We start from the raw sequence: 23,578 nt of genomic DNA, 5'->3' as shown, positions 1-23,578 counted from the left end.
CATTAAACAAAGGGCAGTGAATTTGGATGCTTGTGTGTGTGTTTTGCCCGACAGAAATACAATGACTGGTCAATAATCAAGTGGGTACATTTTCCAGTCACAGCCATGGCATCTCCAAGTTTTTAGTTTAGAGATACAGTGCGGAAACAGGCCCTTCGGCCCACCGGGTCCGCGCCGATCAGCGATCCCACCATATTAACACTATCTACACCCACTAGGGACAATTTTTATATTTACCAAGCCAATTAACCTACATACCTGTATGTCTTTAGTGTGTGGGAGGAACCTAGCAATCTCGGCAAAAATCCACGCAGGTCATGGGGAGAACGTGCAACGTTGATGATATAACAATTACCAAGAACACCAACATGTAAAACCATGGCCTTTTATTTGTTAAAATTACAGTTCAGTGCATTTAAATGAAGATTTAATAACTTTCTCCACTTACACTTAGTAGGATTAGCTGATAAATGAGGCCTTAATTTGCCCATTTACATTTCAACTATATTCATGCCATTAACAGGCTTTTTAAGAACTTAACCAAATGCTCACAAATTTCCACAAATTTCATTTAATCAAATGCCAAAAAGGAAGTATTGAAGATTTTCTCTGGTATTTATTCACAAAATGCTGGAGTAACTCAGCAGGTCAGGCAGCATCTCGGGAGAGAAGGAATGGGCGACGTTTCGGGTCGAGACCCTTCTTCAGACTGATGTCAGGGGGCCGGGACAAAGGAAAGATATAGGTGGAGACAGGAAGACAATGGGAGATCTGGGAAGGAGGAGGGGAAGAGAGGGACAGAGGAACTATCTAAAGTTGGAGAAGTCAATGTTCATACCACTGGCTGCAAGCTGCCCAGGCGAAATATGAGGTGCTGTTCCTCCAATTTCCAGTGGGCCTCACTATGGCACTGGAGGAGGCCCATGACAGAAAGGTCAGTGGGGGGGGGGGGGGAGTTGAAGTGCTCAGCCACCGGGAGATCAGATTGGTTAACGCGGACCGAGCGCAGGTGTTGAGCGAAGCGATTGCAGAGCCTGCGTTTGGTTTCGCCGGTGTAAATAAATTGACGTCTGGAGTAGCGGATGCAATAGAAGAGGATGGCTGCTCCAGGTTTTCTTAAGTAATGCAAGCTGATAGTGACAAGTGTGCTCTTTGCAAAAAAAATTAGGAAATATTTTCAACTCTTAAAAGCTGATAATAAATGAACGCTCCATCATGTGGCACATATATCAATAATATATTTGAGATACAAATGATAATTATCTTAAAATTTCAATGGAATGATTTTACAATAAATATATGAAGCTTAGTGTTATTGAATACCAGTAAAATAAAATTCCCTGGATATAAAAACATTATTTTACTCCCTCCCAAAAAGGATTAGAGGTGACAGAACTAAATTTGGATCTGTGACACATTTTAAAGGTCATATATTTTCAGCAGCCTGAAGTGCTAAAAATTCAATGTAAAAGCATAAGGTTTTGTTAAATGGAAATGACATGCATACAGAGACCAGTTAATAAATATCCATCAGACACAGAGGCTAATAATTTGTAAGTAACAGACTGTCAATGTCTCAAAGATGGTTAACACTGACAATAAAACTATTTAAAAGCTCCACATTAAACTCAGTTACTGCAAATTTGTTTTGCATCTAAACAGATGCACAAATTCATGATTTTGACGGTACTACCAAAGGCATTCATTTTGTTTGATCCAAAGCTTACGACTATACCAGAGCCTTGTCCATGCATCACCAATGCAATGAAACCTTTGTTTCAGTTTATCTGATGTTATCATTGCCCACTGGTTTCAATAACATTGACGAATCCCAAAATCGTTCTCCAATATGTGACAAGAACAGTAGGTATTTGAACCAGTGAAATGTCTGGCTAACAATGGTGTCAGTTATAGAGATGAGAGTTTTAGAGGTGTAAAACAAGTGTGAATATACACCAGGTGATGGTTTCTGGGTTCAATTTACATTTATTGACATTTTGCAAGTATTTATCAGTCACTTATTTAGAAACACTGATTTTTTTACACTACCGACATGTGGTCAAATTATTTTTATTACTGCAGAAATAACACCGCATGAAATGTGTGGTTCTTACTTGATTGAAACCGTGTGGGATGGCCATTATGTTAGAAGAGCTTTACTGGCAAATGTCAATATTTATAAAAGTACATATTCTCTCACCTCAACACGTTGAGAAGAAATATCACAAAAATCTGGGCAATCTAGTTTATCCGATTCTATAATTTGTGGATTTAAATGTTTATTGGAGCAGATTTTTTTAATATAATTTCTCTATTTCTATTCCTATCCAATCCCAAGTGATAGTCCCCTAATCAACATTACAAATTTCAAACACATACTAAACATAGCTCAAGGGTATTTTTTACAAAAAAGATACCTTAATAAAACATTTGCAAGGCTTTAGTTTCATGCTGAGCCAAAAGAGCAGCTGTGAAAAATCCATGAAAGTAAAGCCCACAAGAAAATGTCTATCTACTGACTAAATGGTCTTTATCCCTGTGCCTACAATTGCTGGAACTGCAGTTATACATCTGGGTAGCTGCATGATGCAGCTCAGAGCTAACAACACCCATGCTCGCATCACACTAAGCTGCAAGGCACATAACAGGAGCTTGTGTCTGATCAGTAAGTCTTTGAACATCGAAACAAGCCCCATCCTCCACAAGGTTCAATTAGTGCAGGGGTCTCCATGGACCAATTCGAATGAACTAAATCTCAATCATTTACTCTCTCCACAGATGCTGACTGGTGTCAAACATGTTATTACAGCCAACCAACATCTATCCTCTTTTGAATAAAAATAGCTTCTGCTATTACTTTTGTATTTTTATGTGCAGAGCTAAAGCTTCTTCTGACAAAACAAGCCATAATTATCTGTTGTTTCCTGTATAATAAATGAATGATTTTTTTTCAGCATTGTTTAACTCTGCCATCAGACCACAACTGCATCCACACCCGACAGACTCCAATTGGAGAAAACCAACTTTCCAACAAAATTAAATCGCACACGTCACAGATCTGAATTGGATTCCAAAAGCAACCAAATCCCCTAACCCCAACAGTTACACTTGAATAACAGAAATTCTCAGTCACAACATTTTTCAGAAATTGCATAGACATTTACACACAATGTAAGAGCTGTTCTGCACAACTGAAGTGCCATGAAAACTGATTGTTTTGAAGTCAACATGATTAAAAAGTTAATTGCCTTCACATTGGCCTGTGGTGAGCAACATTCATTAAATAAGTGTGGAAAGAAAATGCAGATGCCGGTATATACTGAAGATAGACACAAAGTGCTGGAGTAACTCAGCAAGTCAGACAGCACCTCTGGAGAAAAAGGATGGGTGACATTTCGGGTCAGGACCCTTCTTCAAACATTCTTCATTAAATAAAAATGTCTGATAGATTACATTTCTGATTGGTAATACCGATCAACACAAGGAGATTGTGTCAAATGAGGGGGCTAAAATGTAAGTGCATTTTTACAAATTATACTTGTTCGATTACCATTTCTCTCCTAGCGTGAGTGGGTCTAAAGTCCAAACATCATAGAACATGGAACAGTGCAGCACAAGAACAGGTCCTTCAACCCACAATGTCTGTGCCGAACATTTTGCCAAGACCATTGCTTATCTGCCTGCATATCCCACTCATATCCCTCCATTCCCTGCATATCTATATGCCTATCCAAACGTCTTTTAAGTGGCACTATCGCATCTGCCTCCACCACCACCCCCAGCAGCGCCATCAGTTGACCGCCATGTCAGTTTGCAGCGACCGTCCACATTCCTGCTGACCATTTCTCACCCCAACCCTAACACACTGGTTGCATCAGGGCCTGGTTCACCAACTCAAATGCCCAGGAGCAAAGGAGATTACATAAAGTGGTGGACACGGACCAAGCACTGACCTCCCCACCATTGAAGGATCTACAGGAGGTTCTGCCTCAAAAAGGTAGCCAGCATCATTGGGGACCCAATGTAATGTGTAATTTCACTCTCATCCATGAGGAAGAAGGTACAGGCGCCTGAAACTGTGACCTCCAGGTTCAGGAACAGCTTCTTCCCAACAACCATCAGGCTCCTGAACACAACAAACACCAACTAAACTATGAGCATTGTATGTACAGGCCTATCAAGCTGCAGAAAGTTATGCATTTTATTGTTCCGTTTTCGATGCAGGTGACAATTAAACCAACATTCTCGGCTCTTGATTCTAAATGGACCTTCAGTCATCCCACTACTCGTGGCCGCTTCCTCAGGGGGTGCTTTAGTTCACACAGTCCTCTCACAAGTACCTTCCAACCAACAATAAGGTCCTAGATTGGCCTGGTTGTCCACTGCGACCTCCATGAAGTTCATGAAACAATACTTTGTTGGTGACCAATCGCCTCAGCAGCAGTCTACCTCTGACTTCTGACCTCTCCCCCGGCCTCTGGCAGCAGAACCCTGAGGTCGAATCTCCAGGGGGAGCACGACCACTGGACACCGGGGAAACGCAAGGCTCAAAAAGACACCAAACTAGGCACTGATGATATCATATCATATCATATATATACAGCCGGAAACAGGCCTTTTCGGCCCACGAAGTCCGTGCAGCCCAGCGATCCCCATACATTAACACTATCCTACACCCACTAGGGACAATTTTTACATTTACCCAGCCAATTAACCTACATACCTGTACGTCTTTGGAGTGTGGGAGGAAACCGAAGATCTCAGAGAAAACCCACGCAGGTCACGGGGAGAACGTACAAACTCCTTACAGTACAGCACCCGTAGTCAGGATCGAACCCGAGTCTCCGGCGCTGCATTCGCTGTAACGCAGCAACTCTACCGCTGCGCTACCGTGCCGCTGATCTCAGGTATCGGCCACCTCTGACCACCTGACAACTGACCATCTCCGAGTGACCAGATGACCATCTCTGAGTGACCAGATGACCATCTCCAAGTGGCCAGATGACCATCTCTGAGTGACCAGATGACCATCTCCAAATGGCCAGATGACCATCTGAGTGACCAGATGACCACCTGAGTGATCAGATGACCGTCTCTGAGTGACCAGATGACCATCTGAGTGACCAGATGGCCGGTCCCGGGGGGGGGGGGGGGGGTGGCTGTGGTGATGGCCGGTCCCGGGGGGGGGGGGTGGCTGTGGTGATGGCCGGTCCTGGGGGGGGGGGCTGTGGTGATGGCCGGTCTCGGGGGGCTGTGGTGATGGCCGGTCCCGGGGGGCTGTGGTGATGGCCGGTCCCGGGGGGGGGGGGGGTGGGGGGCTGTGGTGATGGCCGGTCCCGGGTGGGGGGGGGGGGGGGGCTGTGGTGTTGGCCGGTCCCGGGGGGGTGGCTGTGGTGATGGCCGGTCCCGGGGGGGGGGGGGGGGGGTGGGAGGGGCTGTGGTGATGGCCGGTCCCGGGGGGGTGGGGTGGGCTGTGGTGATGGCCGGTCCGGGGAGGGGGGGGGGGCTGTGGTGATGGCCGGTCCCGGGTGGGGGGGGGGGGGGGGGCTGTGGTGTTGGCCGGTCCCGGGGGGGGGTGGCTGTGGTGATGGCCGGTCCCGGGGGGGGGGGTGGGGGGGCTGTGGTGATGGCCGGTCCCAGGGGGGTGGGGGGGGGCTGTGGTGATGGCCGGTCCCGGGGGGGGGGGGGGGGGGGGGGTGGCTGTGGTGATGGCCGGTCCTGGGGGGGGGGGCTGTGGTGATGGCCGGTCCCGGGGGTGGGGGGGGGGGCTGTGGTGATGGCTGTCCCGGGGGGCTGTGGTGATGGCCCTGGGTTCGCAGCTCCACCATTTCCCTCGGGCTGTTTATGAAATATCCAGAGCCCGCGGCCAGGGACCAACTCCGCCGAGATGTGAGAAATGCCGCCGTGGTTTATTCCATCGCCTTCTATGAGAAGCGGGTTTAATATCAGCCCGTCACCAGCACATTCACGCTTTATTATGTTCGGAAAATTAAAATCAATCCCCTTTTGAACCGTGGGCGCTCTGTTTTAAAATGATTAATAGAAAATACATGCCCTATGTCCGTCCACTCGTCCTGTTTACACATTTATCTGTATCTGAACTTTACGCCAGACAACATCAGCGGCGTCTCTGCGTGTTGGTAATCAGACTTTGTTTGAGCGGAGTGCAGGTTTACAAAGTAAAGACAATATAAATGTTGTGATCAGCGGATTAAAACAAATTAGGAAATGCAAATAGATAAAGCAAGACAAAGGCGCGGATAGTAAACACACTGTGTTTTGTGTGAAGCATCTGCGACGGTTAAAAAATGAACAGGTAACGGGAGCACAAAGCAGCCCAAGGGCATCATATACAGCGGGTTGTACAGCGGGCACGGGTACAGGGGACACGGGTACAGGTACAGCGGGCACGGGCATCATATACAGCGGGCACACGGGTACAGGTACAGCGGGCACGGGCATCATATACAGCGGGCACAGGCATCATATACAGCGGGCACACGGGTACAGGTACAGCGGGCACGGGTATCATATACAGCGGGTTGTACAGCGGGCACGGGTACAGGTACAGCGGGCACGGGTACAGGTACAGCGGGCACGGGTACAGGTACAGCGGGCACGGGTACAGGTACAGCGGGCACGGGTACAGGTACAGCGGGCACGGGTACAGGTACAGCGGGCACACGGGTACAGGTACAGCGGGCACGGGTACAGGTACAGCGGGCACGGGTACAGGTACAGCGGGCACGGGTACAGGTACAGCGGGCACGGGTACAGGTACAGCGGGCACGGGTACAGGTACAGCGGGCACGGGTACAGGTACAGCGGGCACGGGTACAGGTACAGCGGGCACGGGTACAGGTACAGCGGGCACGGGTATAGCGGCATGTGGAGCGGGCACACGGGCACAGCGGACACGGATATATAGCGGGACAGAGCGGGTTGTATAGCGGGATGGAGCGGGCTATAGCGGGCACGGCGCTGCTCACTCGCACCCCGGGGACGGAGGGAGGGAGGGAGGGAGGCGGCGGCGGCGCCACTGCCGCTGAGGCGCCCGCTGCCCTGGTCATCGCGGCGAGTCCGCACCGCCCCGCCGCTGTGTCCGCACCGCCCAGTGCCCGGTGCCCGCCGCCCAGTGCCCGGTGCCCGGTGCCCGGTGCCCGCTGAGCGGTGCCCGCTGAGCGGTGCCCGCTGAGCGGTGCCCGCTGCCCGGTGCCCGGTGCCCGGTGCCCGCCGCCCGGTGCCCGGTGCCCGGTGCCCGCTGCCCGGTGCCCGGTGCCCGGTGCCCGGTGCCCACACCGCGCTCCCACCAACTCGCTGCAACCCGACGCGCAGCGCAGCGGCCACTCGCTCCCTCACTCACTCACTCACCGACGCCGTATTTCTCACAGTCTGTCGGCGTCCACATTGTGCCGAAGGACGGACGGACACCCGGCGCCTCACAATAAACTTGGCGCGCAGCTCCTCCGCGGGACCATTGTTCACAGTCCGGGCATTCGCCTCGCCGCGCCGCCTGCTGGGAGCTGTAGTTCGAAGCGCGGCGGCGCAGTGCCTGCCGGGAACTGTAGTCCGAAGTGCTACGGCGCGGTGCCTGCTGGGAGTTGCAGTCCAAACGGTGGCTGTGCGGGGCACTCTGGGAGCTGCCGTCTCTACCCGGCGGCGCGGGGCACTCTGGGAGGTATAGTCCTGATGGCCGCCCCGCGGATACCGCGGAGAACTACAACCTTCCCGGCGCACACCGCGCGGCCGTGCCCACCGGCGAGTGCAAGTGGACGGACGCCATGGCGGCCGCTAGAGGTGAGGGGAGAGAAGAGATGGGGTGGAGAAGGGCAATCAATAACCAGAGGACATAGGGTTAAGGAGAGTGTTAGTAGATGGGGATTGGCTGGTTCTACGGTTGAGGGAGAAGCGGAGGGCTATCAGACCATCCTTGTGGGGGATGGAAGTGTAGAGTGACTGGACATCCATGGTAAAGATGAGGGAGTGGGGGCCTGGAAACCGGAAGTTATCGAGGAGATGGAGATGGAGAACGTGGAGAACGTGTGAGGTGTCTTGGACGTAGGTGGGGAGGGATTTGACCAGGTTGGATAGGATGGAGTCGAGGTAGGTGGAAATTAATTCGGTGGGACATGAGGCAGAAACAATCGGTCTGCCAGGACAGTTCTGTTTGTGGATTTTAGGGAGGAGGTAAAATCGGGCCGTGCGGGGTTGGGGAATGATAAGGTTGAAGGCATTACTAGAGGGCAGAGCGCTGGAATTGGTGAAGTCAGGATGGCTTGTGACTTGGTGTGAACCTGCATTTGGTTCCCATGCTCCCCCTGCATTTGTCCTGATCTTTGGTGGGAGATCATTTGGATTCAAGTGGTGTTATCGTTGTAGTCTTGAAAAGTAACTATGTTCTTGATGATGAGCATTGCAGTTATTGTGCTCCAATATTGGAGGGCTCAATATATTTAGAGTGTCAATGAAGCAAGCCAATTGGTCCTGCATGGTGTCACGGTTCTTTTGTGGTGGTTTTTACACTTGTGGAGAGTGTTCTATTGCACTCCTGACTAGAAACTTACAGAAGGTGGGAAGATCTTATGGCTTCAAATGGTACGTTATTCATTCAAGGTTATCCTATCTCATCTATTTTCCAGCCACATAATTTAGGTTACTGCTCTATTTGAAACTCCAGGATGTTGATGAAGGGTCACTCATAACAATAATGCTGCTGAAATGAGTAGTCATGTCAGAGATGGTCTTTGTCAATGTACACAGAGTCACACAGCACAGAAACAGGCCCTTTGGCTCAACTTGCTGACACCATCCAACAAATCCCATCTACCCTAGCCTCATCTGCCCAAGTTTGGCCCATATCTCTCTAAACCAGTCCCATCCCACCCCCCCCCCCCCCCCCCCCCCCCAACACACACCTGTCCAAATGTCTCTCAAACGTTGTACCGCATTGGTGCAGTACCCTCTCCACTCCCCTCTCCCCCCCCCCCACTACCCTCTCCCCCCCCCCCACTACCCTCTCTCCCCCCCCACTACCCTCTCCCCCCCACTACCCTCTCCCCCCACTACCCTCTCCCCCCACTACCCTCTCCCCCCACTACCCTCTCCCCCCCACTACCCTCTCCCCCCCACTACCCTCTCCCCCCCACAACCCTCTCCCCCCCACAACCCTCTCCCCCCCACAACCCTCTCCCCCCCACAACCCTCTCCCCCCCACAACCCTCTCCCCCCCACAACCCTCTCCCCCCCACAACCCTCTCCCCCCCACTACCCTCTCCCCCCCACTACCCTCTCCCCCCCACTACCCTCTCCCCCCCACTACCCTCTCCGCCCCCACTACCCTCTCCGCCCCACTACCCTCTCCCCCCCAACTACCCTCTCCCCCCACTACCCTCTCCCCCCCCACTACCCTCTCCCCCCCCACTACCCTCTCCCCCCCCACTACCCTCTCCCCCCCCACTACCCTCTCCCCCCCCACTACCCTCTCCCCCCCCACTACCCTCTCCCCCCCCACTACCCTCTCTCCCCCCACTACCCTCTCTCCCCCCACTACCCTCTCCCCCCCCCCTACCCTCTCCCCCCCCCCCACTACCCTCTAGTTAGTCCTGAGTCATGAGAAGCCATGCTCAAGAAAATGACTGCCATAAGCATTATTTTTAGTGAAGATAATCTATGATATTACATGATGAGGCATTCAAGGGAATTTTAAAAAGAGGTTACAGAAATGTGGCATATCTAGAAAAAATAATCAAATTATGTGGTAAGCAATGCAGTTTATGAATTGGGTTTGAATTTATCAGCAATGTTAAACTGGTTAATACACATCTCCAAGTTGTTGCCACAACAATCGAACTTCTATAGTTTTGCGGTTGTAACAATAGCAAAATCTAGGCCAGTAAATCATTAAAGCTTCATAATGATGAAGCAAGATTATTCCTTTTGTGATAAAATGTTCATTCTCTCTCATTGATCTGCTTTGAGAAAATTGATCTAGCTATATCAGAAATCGTCTATGATAAATTTCAAGCCTTTTTGGGTGGATTGGTCAGGAATTGGCATCCACCATCATCCAGGCAGGATGGGAGTGAACCCATCTGATTAACAGCATTGCAAACCTTTCGTGCAGGCCAATGGGTTCAAGGGTTAGAGGCCAATGGGTTCAAGGGTTAGAATCGAAAGTGGCAGCAAGTTAACTAATGGAATGAATTTTGTTGTTTTTTCAGAAAACAAAGATTGGATATTGGAGCCCCTCTGCTTGCCCGAGACTTGTCCAAATGCTGTACAAGAATCAACCTCCTCCCTGCTACCTTGCATATTTTGTGAAGAATGTTATCCTTCAGAAGACAAGAAAGACTTACTCAGGCACATGATTCTTGAACACAAACTGGTGATATCAGATGTGAAGCTCATTGGAGATTTTAGAAGGTTTGATGGTTCACCTTTTGTCCTAATGCTTCAACGATCTCAACATTTGCATTAATTTCAGTGATTATTTTGTAAATTGATTGACAATGGGGATGAAAAGGCTCTATTAGAACATAAAATATATTAAAGTATGTAAGTATAATAAAGATGACATCCAGCAGTTTACTTCTGAATTATATAAGAAAGAAATTGAGGCTGAAATCTATTTTGTGGAATTACCATGGCCTTGCTATACAAATATTCTGATGTCAGAAAAAGTCTCTTTCTAAATGAGAGTGAATAATAATATTTGTGTGTTCAGTTTTGCTATGAAATTGCACCAGAAAAAGTAAAGACAATCAAACTTCACATGAATATCACCACATAGTGTTTCCATCGCAGGGCATAACTATTCCATCGGTGCTTGCAGAATATACTATCTACTTGACAAGTAGATAGTCAAGTAGAAATACATTATATATTTCTCTCTTCCTATTGACTCTCTGCAGTCTGAATCGTCTCGTGGCTGCACAGCTATGTGATTGGCAACAATGTGCTGAGCTTTTATAATATTAAGACAATAACTGCAGATGCTGGTACAAATCGAAGGTATTTATTCACAAAATGCTGGAGTAACTCAGCAGGTCAGGCAGCATCTCGGGAGAGAAGGAATGGGTGATGTTTCGGGTCGAGACCCTTCTTCAGACTTTTATAATATGTACCCATGAAGAACCTGAACTAATGGTATTCTGGAAATAATTAGTTTGTATATAATTTGTATTTTTCAGCTCTGTTGATATATACCATTGGCATCTTGTCTATTCTCTACACATGAAACCAGACACTGCTTTTGATGTTCACCAAATGGTCAGCTGCCTGCAGTGTTTATTGTCGCTTTTGAGTGCAGACTTATTGTCAGAGCTATCATCCAGCATGGTGCCCTCCACAGGTGGTCACGGATCCGAGGGCGCTGTGAGGTTCTTAAACCAAACAGCTTGAAAACTCCACACAATTACACTTGTCTAAACCAGGAATGTTAAACTAGATTTCATGCAAAGACTAAATGTCATCCAAAGAGCAAAATACAGATTGGGAATGAAAGATAGGATTTAAAAAGTGCAGCTGTAGGTTTCTTTGTATTTTACATCTGCAGCAAATATTGTGAAGCTCCATACTCATTTCTGTGAAAATAACTTTATGTTTGTCAGTAATTATGATAACTCACGCCACTGCCATACTTTGAGTTTAACTGGTGGGTAAGTACAATAACTGCAAATGCTTGCTTAGGCCCTGACGCTGCAATTGCTGATGGGTACTCTTATAGTGTAGCCTAGTGGAAGGACAGACTAGCATGTTCCATGACTTAAGGTTTCCAGCTTTAACTGTACACATGCATACACTGGGAGCTGCTGATCAATTTTCTTTGGCGATGATAAGTGCTATTATTCTTGCCATTATTTTCAATGCAAAAGCTGGGCTCTGGTCTGAGTGTTTCTAGTTTTATATGCTTTTGATATTATCACAACTCCTTGGTATCTGATATTATTAGATTTAGTATTATTAATTTTAAAAGAACACAAGATAATTTGCTTACTCTGTTTATTGTTTATACTGTTGCTGCATTGATTATTACTTAGATGCTAGATCACATTTGGAATGTGTATGGATATCACTATAAAATGTCAGAGGCTTTTGTTTATATCTGACCTCAATTCCTAATTGTTGTAAGCATGATATATTTATCTTAAATCAATCTGAGGTGTCGCATACATGACTTGCTGTACCTAATTAAATTTTATCGTTGGAGTAAACAAGAGAAATAAGGCAACATGTTGAAATTGTGGCAAATAAATATGTCCTTCTGCAGAGTTTATAATAGTGGAGAAAAATATAAATTTTCCAAATGTGTCATAAAATACACGATTGCTGTATTGGAGAACAGTAAAAACATTCTCCAATGGGATGGTAAACTGAAGGAGACAAATTGAAGGTTAGTTTCCACAATTAAATAAATACCGATAAATCTTTACATATGGAAAATAGAGTGATAATCCACTATTCAATACATAAATCTTGATAGTTTGTCATCTGACCACTTTAAATCAGTGGAGCCATATTTCCCCAACTCCCTTTAAACTTAATGTGTTCACTGGAAAATTTATTGTACTATTCTCTAACAGAAAAGATAAAGTATATTGCAGTATAAAGAGGAACAACATCCAATAGTCAGGAAAATTAGCCACTGCCAAAGTCTTGGGCATTTTGAGAGATTTATTATATTGAATTTCTAAAATAAAATATATAGTCTTGTTTATGACCTTAATGAAGTGGCAGTGCTTTATCTAAAGCAGGTAAAGTGATCAGGTATTGGTGCGAACAACTAATGATCAGTTGAGCAATGGGAACGATATAAATGACACTGTAAATAAGTAATTTTAAAAGTCTTTAAGTGAAAAATGAACAAACTGCTTTATTTTTTAATGAGTTTCTCATCATTGGCAAAGAGCAATGCTTGCAATTGCCTTTGAGGAAAGTTGTTCATGTGTGTGACACGGGCTTAACCTTCTGAATGTTGGAGTCAGGCATCAGACGTGAGCAAAGACGCTCAGCTGGCAGAGCAGCCAGTTGCATGGTGACGAATTTCACATGCAGCATTCCAGGAGGAAAAGGTCGTGTTTTAATTTAAGTGCAGGAAAATTACAGTTCATGTGAGTGTGACATTGTTTTTTTTTACATTTTCAGGTATATTTTGTATTGGAAGAAAAGATTTACTGAGCAACCAATTACAAATTTTTGTAGTGTAATAAGAACTAACTCCCAAGGTCCTGAGGGTAAGTTGTTGTTTAACTGAGATATAATTGATTTCAAAGTAACTTATAGAAGGTGATAAAAGGTTATAAATTCAGCAAACTAATGGTAAAATAGACTGATTAAAAATGTTATGAATTTTAAATGTTCACAAAGAACATTATTATCAGCTAATAATGGACATTGTTTTGATAGAGGACCAAGCAGACTACTACCTCCTGTGTGGTGTTTTACCTGAAGACCGAGTACTTAGAGAGCAACTTCAGCAAAAACGACTTGTAAGTGATTACAATTGCTTATTCGTGAAACTTAAGTCAGACTTTGGCAGATGTTCTATTTTAGTGACGTGTTCTACACCAGGTGGACAGGTAGATAGTAAAGCTGCCCCCCACTGCACCCAGCCAGGTGTGCTGATGTACCTGTCCTGAGCTGAGCACCGACCTAGACTTACGGTGGAAAGAAGCATCGTGGTGGGGTAATCTCGTACAACACCTGATGTGCCTCAGTATCTATTCAAGTTATTTGGGAGGAACTTGGATTCCCATTCCACATTCCAAAAGAGTTCTGCAAACATATTCTGATCGCTTCCCAAAGACCACCTTGATGGTGGGTGGATTAAACAGGTCTGACAGAGATAGGTTGGTTGCAGCTTGCAAGTCATTGTATGTTGCTTACTATGACACAGTACGAAACTGTTGTGACTCTCAGATCTGTGCAGTTCCCACATGTCCCATTTCCCCATTGTGATTTCTCTGTAATCCTGACATTTATTTTCTCCCCGTCTCCCCATTATCTTTGATTCTTTGGTTACTTGCTACGGGTAATGTACAGTAGCCAGTTAATCTACTCTGGGTTAAAGAAAATCATCTGGCATGTGGGAAGAAACCAGAGCATGGAACAGAAACCCGCGCAGTCATGTTGAAACACCACACAGACGCCACTCCAGATCAGGATCAAACAGTGGTCCCTGGAGATGTGGGGCAGCGTCATTAACTGCTGCACTGGTGAACCATAACTGGGAACAGATGTGTGAGGGGGGGGATGTTTGGTGGAAACTCCAGATGTGATTTGCACGCTGCATGCCTGGCAGGAGATTTCACGGTTGAGATTGAGAATGTCAACTGTTGTAGTGAATCTACAGTGTTATCCCGAAACAGCAACCTTTTAAAGTGCTTTACTGTGCATCTGCGCCAAGAGACATTTGAAAACAAAATTATTGGGGTGTAGTCGGTGGCTAATATTATTGTCAAATATATGCAATTTGTTTCTCTGATATCAAGAGTTGAATAAGGATTCTATTTGACTGGTATTTATTCTTTCTTTTGTTCTGGTCACGTTTTAGTTGAATTAATGTGTTTTTCAGTTGTTCAAATAAAACATGAAAAGTTCAAGGCAGTGATTAGTGAAATAAAGTAATGTGCTTCAGTTGTCTGGTGTGGTGGTTGGAGCAAACATCGTCTCGTGCAGCCCCAGACTAGCCATATAGGGTCCTGCCTATTCTGGCCAGAATCATAACCACGTGATCTGCACGTTCTTTCTTATTATTTTTCTTTATCGATATTTACAGAAAAAAATTGTAAATGCCTGAAACCATTCACTTTAAAATTCAATAAGTCACACTTGTGTGAAAGCTTAACCCCTGCACCCCCTCTGTGTAGGGACTTCAATGGAAGAGAGAGCTAAGGCCATTCTGGGGGGGGGGGGGGCTCCCCAAACCCTAGTTTCTATAGTATTTTCACTTGGTCGTAATGAACATGTAAGTTTAATCAGACTTGGTAATTATTTTTATTTATTAGAGATTCTAGTGCACTTGGACCTTTTTTGATTGATGGGGAAAAATCCCCAGTAATAAATAAGAATCAGCATACAAAGAAGTGCATGAAAAGGGCCATGGAATGGGGCTTTGACCGTCTAGGGTTGACTGCGTGACTTTCTGACCACGTAGTGTTACGTAGAAACAGAAAATAGGTGCTGGACGAGGCCATTTGGCCGTTTAAGCCAACACCACCATTCAATATGATCATGGCTGCTCATCCAAAATCAGTACCCTGTTCCTGCTTTCTCCACATATCCATTGATTCCGTTAGCTCCAAGAGCTAAATCTAACTCTCTTGAAAACATCCAGTGAATTGGCCTCCACTGCCTTCTGTGGCAGAGAATTCCACAGATTCACAACTCTATGGGTGAAAACAAATTCCTCATCTCAGTCCTAAATGGCCTATCCCTTATTCTTAAACTGTGACCCCTGGTTCTGGACTCCCCCAACATGGGGAACATTTTTTCTGCATCTAGAATGTCCAATCCCTTAAAAATGTTATATGTTTCTATAAGATACAAGCTTTATGGATGTCTGGAAATCATTCCCCTCAGTCACTCCAGCTGTTTGTTCCCTGACCCAGAACATGTTTCCAATATATTATGAATAAAATAAGTAAGGAAGTATTTGCTCTTTTTGTACCATTGTTGGTGCCTTTTTCAGGATGTCCTAAAGCACTTTACAGCAGATGGAGTGCTTCTGAAGTGCAATAGTGTTGTTATGTAGGAAGTGGAGCAGCTGCTGAGAACAAACAAATAGGACCAGGTCCTTTGTTTTAGTGCAGCTAATTTAGGAATACATGTTGGCCGGGACAATGGGTATAACTGCCCTGATTTCCTCAGAAGTAGTGCCTGGGCTTTTGTTATACACCTGAGAAAGCCCAGTAAAGACAGTATTACACATGACTGGCCCAGAATTTTATCTCAATTCATTGAATGCGATCTTGAATATTGTGACAACCTTTAGACAAAGGTGAGAGACACCTCGTGGGTACAGCCCCAGAAAGCATGCATTTGTATCGTACCTTATAATACCCTCATGAAATGCTGACGTTATCTGCTACAGTCTAGTTACTACCTTTACCATCAAGTTAACATGGCTTGTATGCTAATTCATTCTTTCATTATGACATGGAAGTCTATTTGGCCCATCCAGTCTTGGCTGAATGTTTTCTCTGGAACGTTGAAGGTTGTGGAGAGACCTAATAGTACATAAAATGAGGAGAGGCATGAACAGGGTAACCCTTTTCCCAAGGTGGAAGTACAGTAAACCTTATTGCTTTTCATGGATATTGGTGTATGAGATCACTGGTAAGGATGTACATTATGTACATTGTCCTGGGCTTCCTCCATTGTCAGAGTGAGGCCCAGTGCAAATTGGAGGAACAGCACCTCATATTTCGCTTGGGCAGCTTACACCCCAACGGTATGAACATTGACCTCTAACTTCAAATGGCCCTTGCTTTCCCTTTCTCTCCATTTCCCCCCTCGCCCCAGTTCTCCCACCAGTCTTACTGGTCAACTGTCTCCGACTACATTCTATCTCTGTCTCGCCCACTCCCTGACATCAGTCTGAAGAAGGGTCTTGACCCGAATCGTCACCCATTCCTTCTCTCCAGAGATGCTGCCTGTCCCGTTAAGTTACTCCAGCATTTCGTGTCTGCCTTCGATTTAAACCAGCATCTGTAGTTCTTTCCTAAACATTTTATTAAATGCGTCTTTCAGCCAAGTATCAATAACTGTAAAAGCTAATTGACAATATACTTTGCTCATTGTTTTTATAAATACAAATAGCATGGACAGGATTGGCTTTCTCATTCATTTCCGTTTTTACAGGAAGAGGTATTGGAACAGCAACAGCAGGAAAGAATCGACACCAGTTTTTATCGCATCTGCATGTTTTGTAACGGAGAATTTGCAGGAAATAGGTCTGTACTTTTCTAAAGCAGGTGTGTTTTGTGATGCAGAACAAGATTTAGATAACTTGAATGTATTTTTAAAATTTAGTTAACCTTTTCCAGCTCATACTTTGAAGTAAAGGTTATTGGGCTGCTTGCCATATGACACATCACAATTATGCTTTTAAACCTTTAAACAGATACATGAATGGGAAGGGTTCAGAGGATTAAGTGCCAAATGCAATCAAAAAGACTCGCCCAGTTTGTTAACTAGGTCATCACGGCAAGGTGGGCCACAGGGCCTGTTTCTGTACCTACACCTCTAACTATGAATTCTCAGCCCCAGACTATTCCTTCACTCGCGTGTAAATTATCACATGGTTTCTAATCTGTTCTCTGGCATTAGAAATTCTCAACCTTATGTAGCAAACCAGGTTCAGTGATTTTCCAATTCCCCCTTCTCTGTGGGTCCAATGATTTTGCAATGAGCAAACTTAATCGTGCTTTCGTGTATGTTCGTTTGGGTGTTAATATATTTTAAAATTCTTTTGGACATTAGAAATTGCTGAAAAAATAATTTACTGCTAAATTTATTTTCTTGAAGTGTTTCACTCTTTGCTAATTTAAGCTTAAAGAATGCTTCATTTACATTTTGACATTAGTTTCAGAAATTAATATGCATTCTTAGAGTACTAATATCCATGTTTCTAATGTTCATGTTCATTCAGAGCGGTCCTCTTGAATCACATGGCCAAAGACCATGCTTTCAACATGGGTCTTCCAGACAACATCGTGTACTGCAATGAGTTTCTGGATTTGGTGCAGAAAAAAGTGGATAAGTATGACTTTTTAATTTGATTGAGTAGTCATGTAAATCAAATTTAACTTGTCCACCTGCTCAGATAATTGCTCAGATCAAGTGCTCATCAAGGTATCTGTAAAGATTCAAGTAGCAGCAGAGTTTGCTACATGCCTCTCTGTGGTAGGGGCAGGTCTTCACAATCCTCATCCTGGAGCGACGATTCAGAAATAGAAATAGAAACAGGAAATGTTAGTTCCCAATATCAATGTAAATAGCGGCAGAAAGTGTCAGACAGTTATATTTCCAGCTATGTCTACTGGGAGAACACACAATCCTTGGTTGTCTTACCCAGAAGACTTGTAGTGACCTTCTCCAACAAGCAGAGGGAACTGCCTGCGGCAGTCAGCACTACTATCCACGAGAAACCTGTGGAGATTGTTGAGGAATATAAGTACCTTAGACAACCTGCTGAAATTAGCCTCCGACACAGAGGGTATCCTCAGGAAATGCCAGCAGCGGCAGTATCTCCTGAGGAAGCTCAACTCCTTTGGGGTCAGCAAGGACATCCTCATAAGGTTTTACTACTCCTTCATTGAGGGGGTCATCACGTTCTCCTTCACCTGCTGATTCCACTCCATCAGCCTTTAGAACAGAAACCACCTGCAGCGCACAGCCAAAGTCTGTTCCAAAATTATTGGGCTCCCTGTCAGAGCCTTCTCTCTCCACCCTCTGCGACCAGCAGATGCTACGGTCAGCTGGCAGGATTTTACACGACCCCTCACACGTCCTGTTCTCTGCGTTTGAGTGGCTCCCCTCAGGACGCAGGCTTCGCTGCTCAAGCTGTGGGACACAGAGGAGACGGGCAACCTTTGTCCCCAAGGCTGTTCAGCTCCTCAACTCCTAACCCCCCCTGTCCCACTGCTCACCCTGTTAATCCCCCCCAATAGTTTTTGTACTACTCTACATGCCTTTGCACATTGCCCCACGGGGACAAATAAAGTGTTTTGAACTTTACAGTACAGAACTTTATTGTCATTCGGTACAGATACCGAACGAAATTACAGCAGTCACAGAACACAACAAAAAAGAAAAGAACACAGGACACACGACCCCAACACAAACATCCATCACAGTGACTCCAAACACCCCCTCACTGTGATGGAAGGCAACAAAACTTCCACTCTCTTCCCCCCACGCCCACGGACAGGCAGCTCGACCTCTACCAAGGCGACCGACACGCACAGCCCCCGCAAGGGGATGGAAGGCCCCGCGGCCGAGCTGCACCGGGCACTGAAACGCGGTGTTAAGTCCAGCGGCTGAGCCGTGCCAGGTGATGGAAGGCCGCGCCGGGCGCTGAACCATTCCGCGGCCGAGCCGCACCGAGCGCTGAAACGTCCCGCGGCCGTACCGGGCGATGGAAGGCCCCGCGGCCGAGCCGCGCCGAGCACTGTTAGGTCCCGCGGCCGAGCCGCACCGGCGATGCTAAGTCCAGCGGCTGAGCCGCGCCGGGCGATGGAAGGCCCCGCGGGCGATGGAAGGCCCCGCGGCCGAGCTGCGCCCCGGGGAAGAGACCTAATAAAAGAAAAGTTTCCCCCGCCCCACCCCACCCCACACGTGTATCCATCTTTGTTCATTTGCTCTTCAAAGTCTGGTCAAACCATCAGCGTTTACTCTCTGGCCTAAATATCTGTTTCCGTTGAACAAATGTAGATGTATCTTGCAGCACCACTCCATCGTGATTTCTTTCCTCTGTCTTGGTTCTTTTGTAGCATCCCTTGGATGAATGGATTAAAAGTACCATTAGCAAATTTGCAGATGATACAAAGCTGGGTGGCAGTGTGAACGGTGAGGAAGATGCTATGAGGTTGCAGGGTGACTTGGACAGGTTGTGTGAGTGGGTGGATGCATGGCAGATGCAGTTTAATGTGGATAAGTGTGAGGTTATCCACTTTGGTGGTAAGAATAGGAAGGCAGATTATTATCTGTATGGTGTCAAGTTAGGAAAAGGGGACGTACAACAAGATCTGGGTGTCCCAGTGCATCAGTCACTGAAAGGAAGCATGCAGGTACAGCAGGCAGTGAAGAAAGCCAATGGAATGTTGGCCTTCATAACAAGAGGAGTTGAGTATAGGAGCAAAGAGGTCCTTCTGCAGTTGTACAGGGCCCTAGTGAGACTGCACCTTGAGTACTGTGTGCAGTTTTGGTCTCCAAATTTGAGGAAGGATATACTTGCTATTGAGGACGGGCATGCAGCGTAGGTCTGAATGCTTTCAAGAGAGAGCTAGATAGAGCTCTTAAGGATAGCGGAGTCAATGTTCTGTAAGTTTTCTTTGTCTTCATTAATAGGATACTTAGAAGTTAATCTGTATGAGTGCATGAATATCTAAGAGTCTTTATGTACAAGTTCAAAGTTCAAAATACTTTATTTGTCCCCGTGGGGAGAAGGCAGGAACGGGGTACTGATTGAGAATGATCAGCCATGATCATATTAAATGGTGGTGCTGGCTCGAAGGGCCTAATGGCCTACTCCTGTACCTATTGTCTATTGTATTGTCAGGGATGTACTGCAAATCAGACACCTTTTACCTTGAAGGACAACTCTGGGGATTTGTGTGCAGCATTTGGGCAGCATCTAGCTTCTCCGGACATTCTGTTGCTCAATCCCAGTTTGACTCGGATTCCTTGCACACCTTTGTGTCTTGCCTGTGAAAAATATTTAAAATCTGTATTGTCCTGGTGGATTGTTCTTTTGGTTTGCTGAGTGAGAGTGCAACGCTGAAGAAAGATTTTGAGACACAAGAGACTGCATTTTGGGCAGGGAAGCGTAGTTCGTTCAGGGATGATGTGTCATGTTCAAAAACAATCCACTCCTTTGATCTTCCTGCATTGTACACTGACAGAAACCCCTGCATTGTACACTGAAACCCCTGCATTGTACACTGAAACCCCTGCATTGTACACTGACAGAAACCCCTGCATTGTACACTGACAGAAACCCCTGCATTGTACACTGACAGAAACCCCTGCATTGTACACTGACAGAAACCCCTGCATTATACACTGAAACCCCTGCATTGTACACTGACAGAAACCCCTGCATTGTACACTGACAGAAACCCCTGCATTGTACACTGACAGAAACCCCTGCATTGTACACTGACAGAAACCCCTGCATTGTACACTGAAACCCCTGCATTGTACACTGACAGAAACCCCTGCATTGTACACTGAAACCCCTGCATTGTACACTGACAGAAACCCCTGCATTGTACACTGACAGAAACCCCTGCATTGTACACTGACAGAAACTAGAAAGTTGTCAGGCGACATAACTCCAGAGGAGCTTTTGAAAATGCTTCATGTTTCTCATCGCTTTGTTTGCAGTACTAAATGAATACACAGTAAACCATCAAGGGTTCAGGGAGGCCTGCGGGCATCACTGTTGTTCCCAGATACTCAAACAAAGGTGTATCAAAAATGCAGTGCGCATGTAATCCACCCTGCCTCTGTCAGATACTTGAAATATGTTTCTAATTATCCTCTCTCTTCACAAAAATCCTGCAGTTTTCTCTCAATTCTCATGTTCAAATCTGCTTTCAAATTGATTCTTGAATCTTCTAAGTCACCCTTCGAGATAAACCATCTCCCAGATCATCGGAACTTGATGTGCACTTTTCTCTCTCATTGCCTTCAGTTCTTTTCAATTTAGTGCTCAGTTGAATTATTAACCTCTTGTTCCTGTGTGAAAGTTCATATCTCAGTTGTTGCAATATTGAATAAATATAATGAAAAATTGAAGCCTGATATTAATTTTGTTTACATTACTTTAATCTTGGCTCCAGTTTAGTTATACAGTCACAGAAATAATTACGTCTAATGTTCATTGAGAATTTAAATGTCTATATTTTTAAAATAACTTCATGATTGATTATAGGTATTTGTGCATCAAAGGTTTAAGAGGGAGTTTTGAACATCATGTTCATTCTTTACCAATGTAATTTTTACAGTTTGCAATGTTTATATTGTGAGAAAACATTCCGTGATAAAAACACCCTCCGAGATCATATGAGGAAAAAACAGCATCGGAAAATCAATGCCAAAAATCAGGAATACGACAGATTTTACACCATCAACTATCTGGTAAGGTTTGTGTGTGGCTTTGGAGTGCAGTGTTTTAAAATGAAGAAAGGAAATTGTTCAGCAGCTCGGGCAGCATCCATGTTGCAAACCGTCTTACAGATCAGTGACATAATCAAAACGGAAAACATGAGGAAACCGTTCTTTTGTGTAGCAAAAAGAAGAGGCGGTGGAGAAAATTGAGAGAATAAAATCACGAGGAGGGATAAGGTGAATGCACAGTGTCTTTTACCCAAGATTGGGGGATTCAAGAACTAGTGGGCACAGATTTAAGGTGAGAGAAGAAAGATTTAATAGGAACCTGAGGGGCAACTTTTTCACTTAGTGGGTGGTTTTTACTTAGTTGAGGCAGGAACCTTAGTTGAAAGGTATGTGAATAGGAAAGGTTTAGAGGGATGATGCCCAACACAGCAGAGGGGATTAGCTTAGGTGGGGCAACTTTGTTGGGCCGAAGGGCCTGTTTCTGTCCGGTGGGACAGATGTAATTTATCCAATCTTTCAGCAGCCGGAGGTGGTGCTACAACTAGCTTCGTGCAACATTTGTTCTGATTTATTTTTTATGGTCAATTCACTAAGTGCAATTACTTGAATTCAAATTCTAACCAAAATGTGTTTATGCTTGTAAACTCAATCAGTCAATTTACATTTTGTTAACTTACATAATAGATTACACATAACACTGTATTCCAAATACACTGGTGTGTCATTATTTATGTTAAGTGATCTGACAGAAGTAAAGAAAAGCCTGATGAAGGATTTATGTGAATAGCCGGGCACTCTGTGTTGTGCTGCACCTCAGCACGATCACCAGTCCTTGCAATGACTTCAGCGTACTATCAGAATCCTGCGGGAATGGGATTAACTACAGCAACTCAGATTTGCCCTGAGGACTGATCAAACTTGTTGAATTGTTGTTTAGGAGTTTGGGAAGAACTGGGTGGAAGTTCAGTCTGAAGACGACGGTGGAATCATAGAGGAGCCAGATGAGTAAGTAGGCAATAGACAATAGGTGCAGGAGGAGGCCATTCGGCCCTTTGAGCCAGCACCACCATTCAATGTGATCATGGCTGATCATTCTCAATCAGTACCCCGTTCCTGCCTTCTCCCCATACCCCCTGACTCCGCTATCCTTAACATAGAAACATAGAAAATAGGTGCAGGAGTAGGCCATTCGGCCCTTCGAGCCTGCACCGCCATTCAATATGATCATGGCTGATCATCCAGCTCAGTAACCTGTGCCTGCCTTCTCTCCATACCCCCTGATCCCTTTAGCAAAAAGGGCCACATCTAACTCCCTCTTAAATATAGCCAATGAACTGGCCTCAACTACCTTCTGTGGCAGAGAATTCCACAGACTCACCACTCTCTGTGTGAAGAAATGTTTTCTCATCTCGGTCCTAAAAGACTTCCCCCTTATCCTTAAGCTGTGACCCCTGGTTCTGGACTCCCCCAACATCGGGAACAATCTTCCCGCATCTAGCCTCTTCAACCCCTTAAGAATTTTATATGTTTCTATAAGATCCCCCCTCAGTCTTCTAAATTCCAGCGAGTACAAGCCTAGTCTATCCAGTCTTCCTTCATATGAAAGTCCCGCCATCCCAGGGATCAATCTCGTGAACCTTCTCTGTACTCCCTCTAAGGCGAGAACGTCTTTCCTCAGATTAGGAGACCAAAACTGCACACAATATTCCAGGTGTGATCTCACTAGGGCCCTGTA

The 23,578-nt window shown here is 45.6% G+C and overlaps 2 protein-coding genes across 10 annotated transcripts in view; one reads left to right on the top strand and one right to left on the bottom strand.

Moving 5' to 3' along the window:
* The window catches only part of LOC144603471 (dedicator of cytokinesis protein 4-like), a 294,693-nt gene extending 287,196 nt beyond the window's left edge, over window positions 1-7,497 (bottom strand). For all 7 annotated transcript variants that reach the window (XM_078416684.1, XM_078416687.1, XM_078416689.1 and 4 more), the window contains exon 1: window positions 7,372-7,497. In XM_078416684.1, coding sequence (XP_078272810.1) covers window positions 7,372-7,408 — 37 coding nt within the window. In that variant the 5' untranslated portion in view covers window positions 7,409-7,497. The remainder of the gene's footprint in view (window positions 1-7,371) is intronic.
* A 155-nt stretch (window positions 7,498-7,652) lies between these two features.
* Window positions 7,653-23,578, top strand: part of znf277 (zinc finger protein 277) — a 32,066-nt gene continuing 16,140 nt past the window's right edge. The window contains exons 1-8 of one of the 3 annotated variants that reach the window (XM_078416692.1): window positions 7,653-7,797; window positions 10,221-10,422; window positions 13,144-13,232; window positions 13,405-13,487; window positions 16,861-16,952; window positions 17,651-17,761; window positions 21,732-21,864; window positions 22,781-22,848. In XM_078416692.1, the coding sequence (XP_078272818.1) occupies window positions 7,782-7,797; window positions 10,221-10,422; window positions 13,144-13,232; window positions 13,405-13,487; window positions 16,861-16,952; window positions 17,651-17,761; window positions 21,732-21,864; window positions 22,781-22,848 (794 nt within the window). In that variant the 5' untranslated portion in view covers window positions 7,653-7,781. Of the gene's footprint in view, window positions 7,798-7,941; window positions 8,104-8,458; window positions 8,596-10,220; window positions 10,423-13,143; window positions 13,233-13,404; window positions 13,488-16,860; window positions 16,953-17,650; window positions 17,762-21,731; window positions 21,865-22,780; window positions 22,849-23,578 lie in introns of those variants that run through there. The other 2 variants (XM_078416695.1, XM_078416694.1) reach the window with 2 other exon arrangements.

Source organism: Rhinoraja longicauda, chromosome 20 (assembly GCF_053455715.1).
Source record: "Rhinoraja longicauda isolate Sanriku21f chromosome 20, sRhiLon1.1, whole genome shotgun sequence".
Lineage (NCBI taxonomy): Eukaryota > Metazoa > Chordata > Chondrichthyes > Rajiformes > Arhynchobatidae > Rhinoraja > Rhinoraja longicauda.
This window is presented reverse-complemented; position numbering and strand designations above follow the sequence as displayed.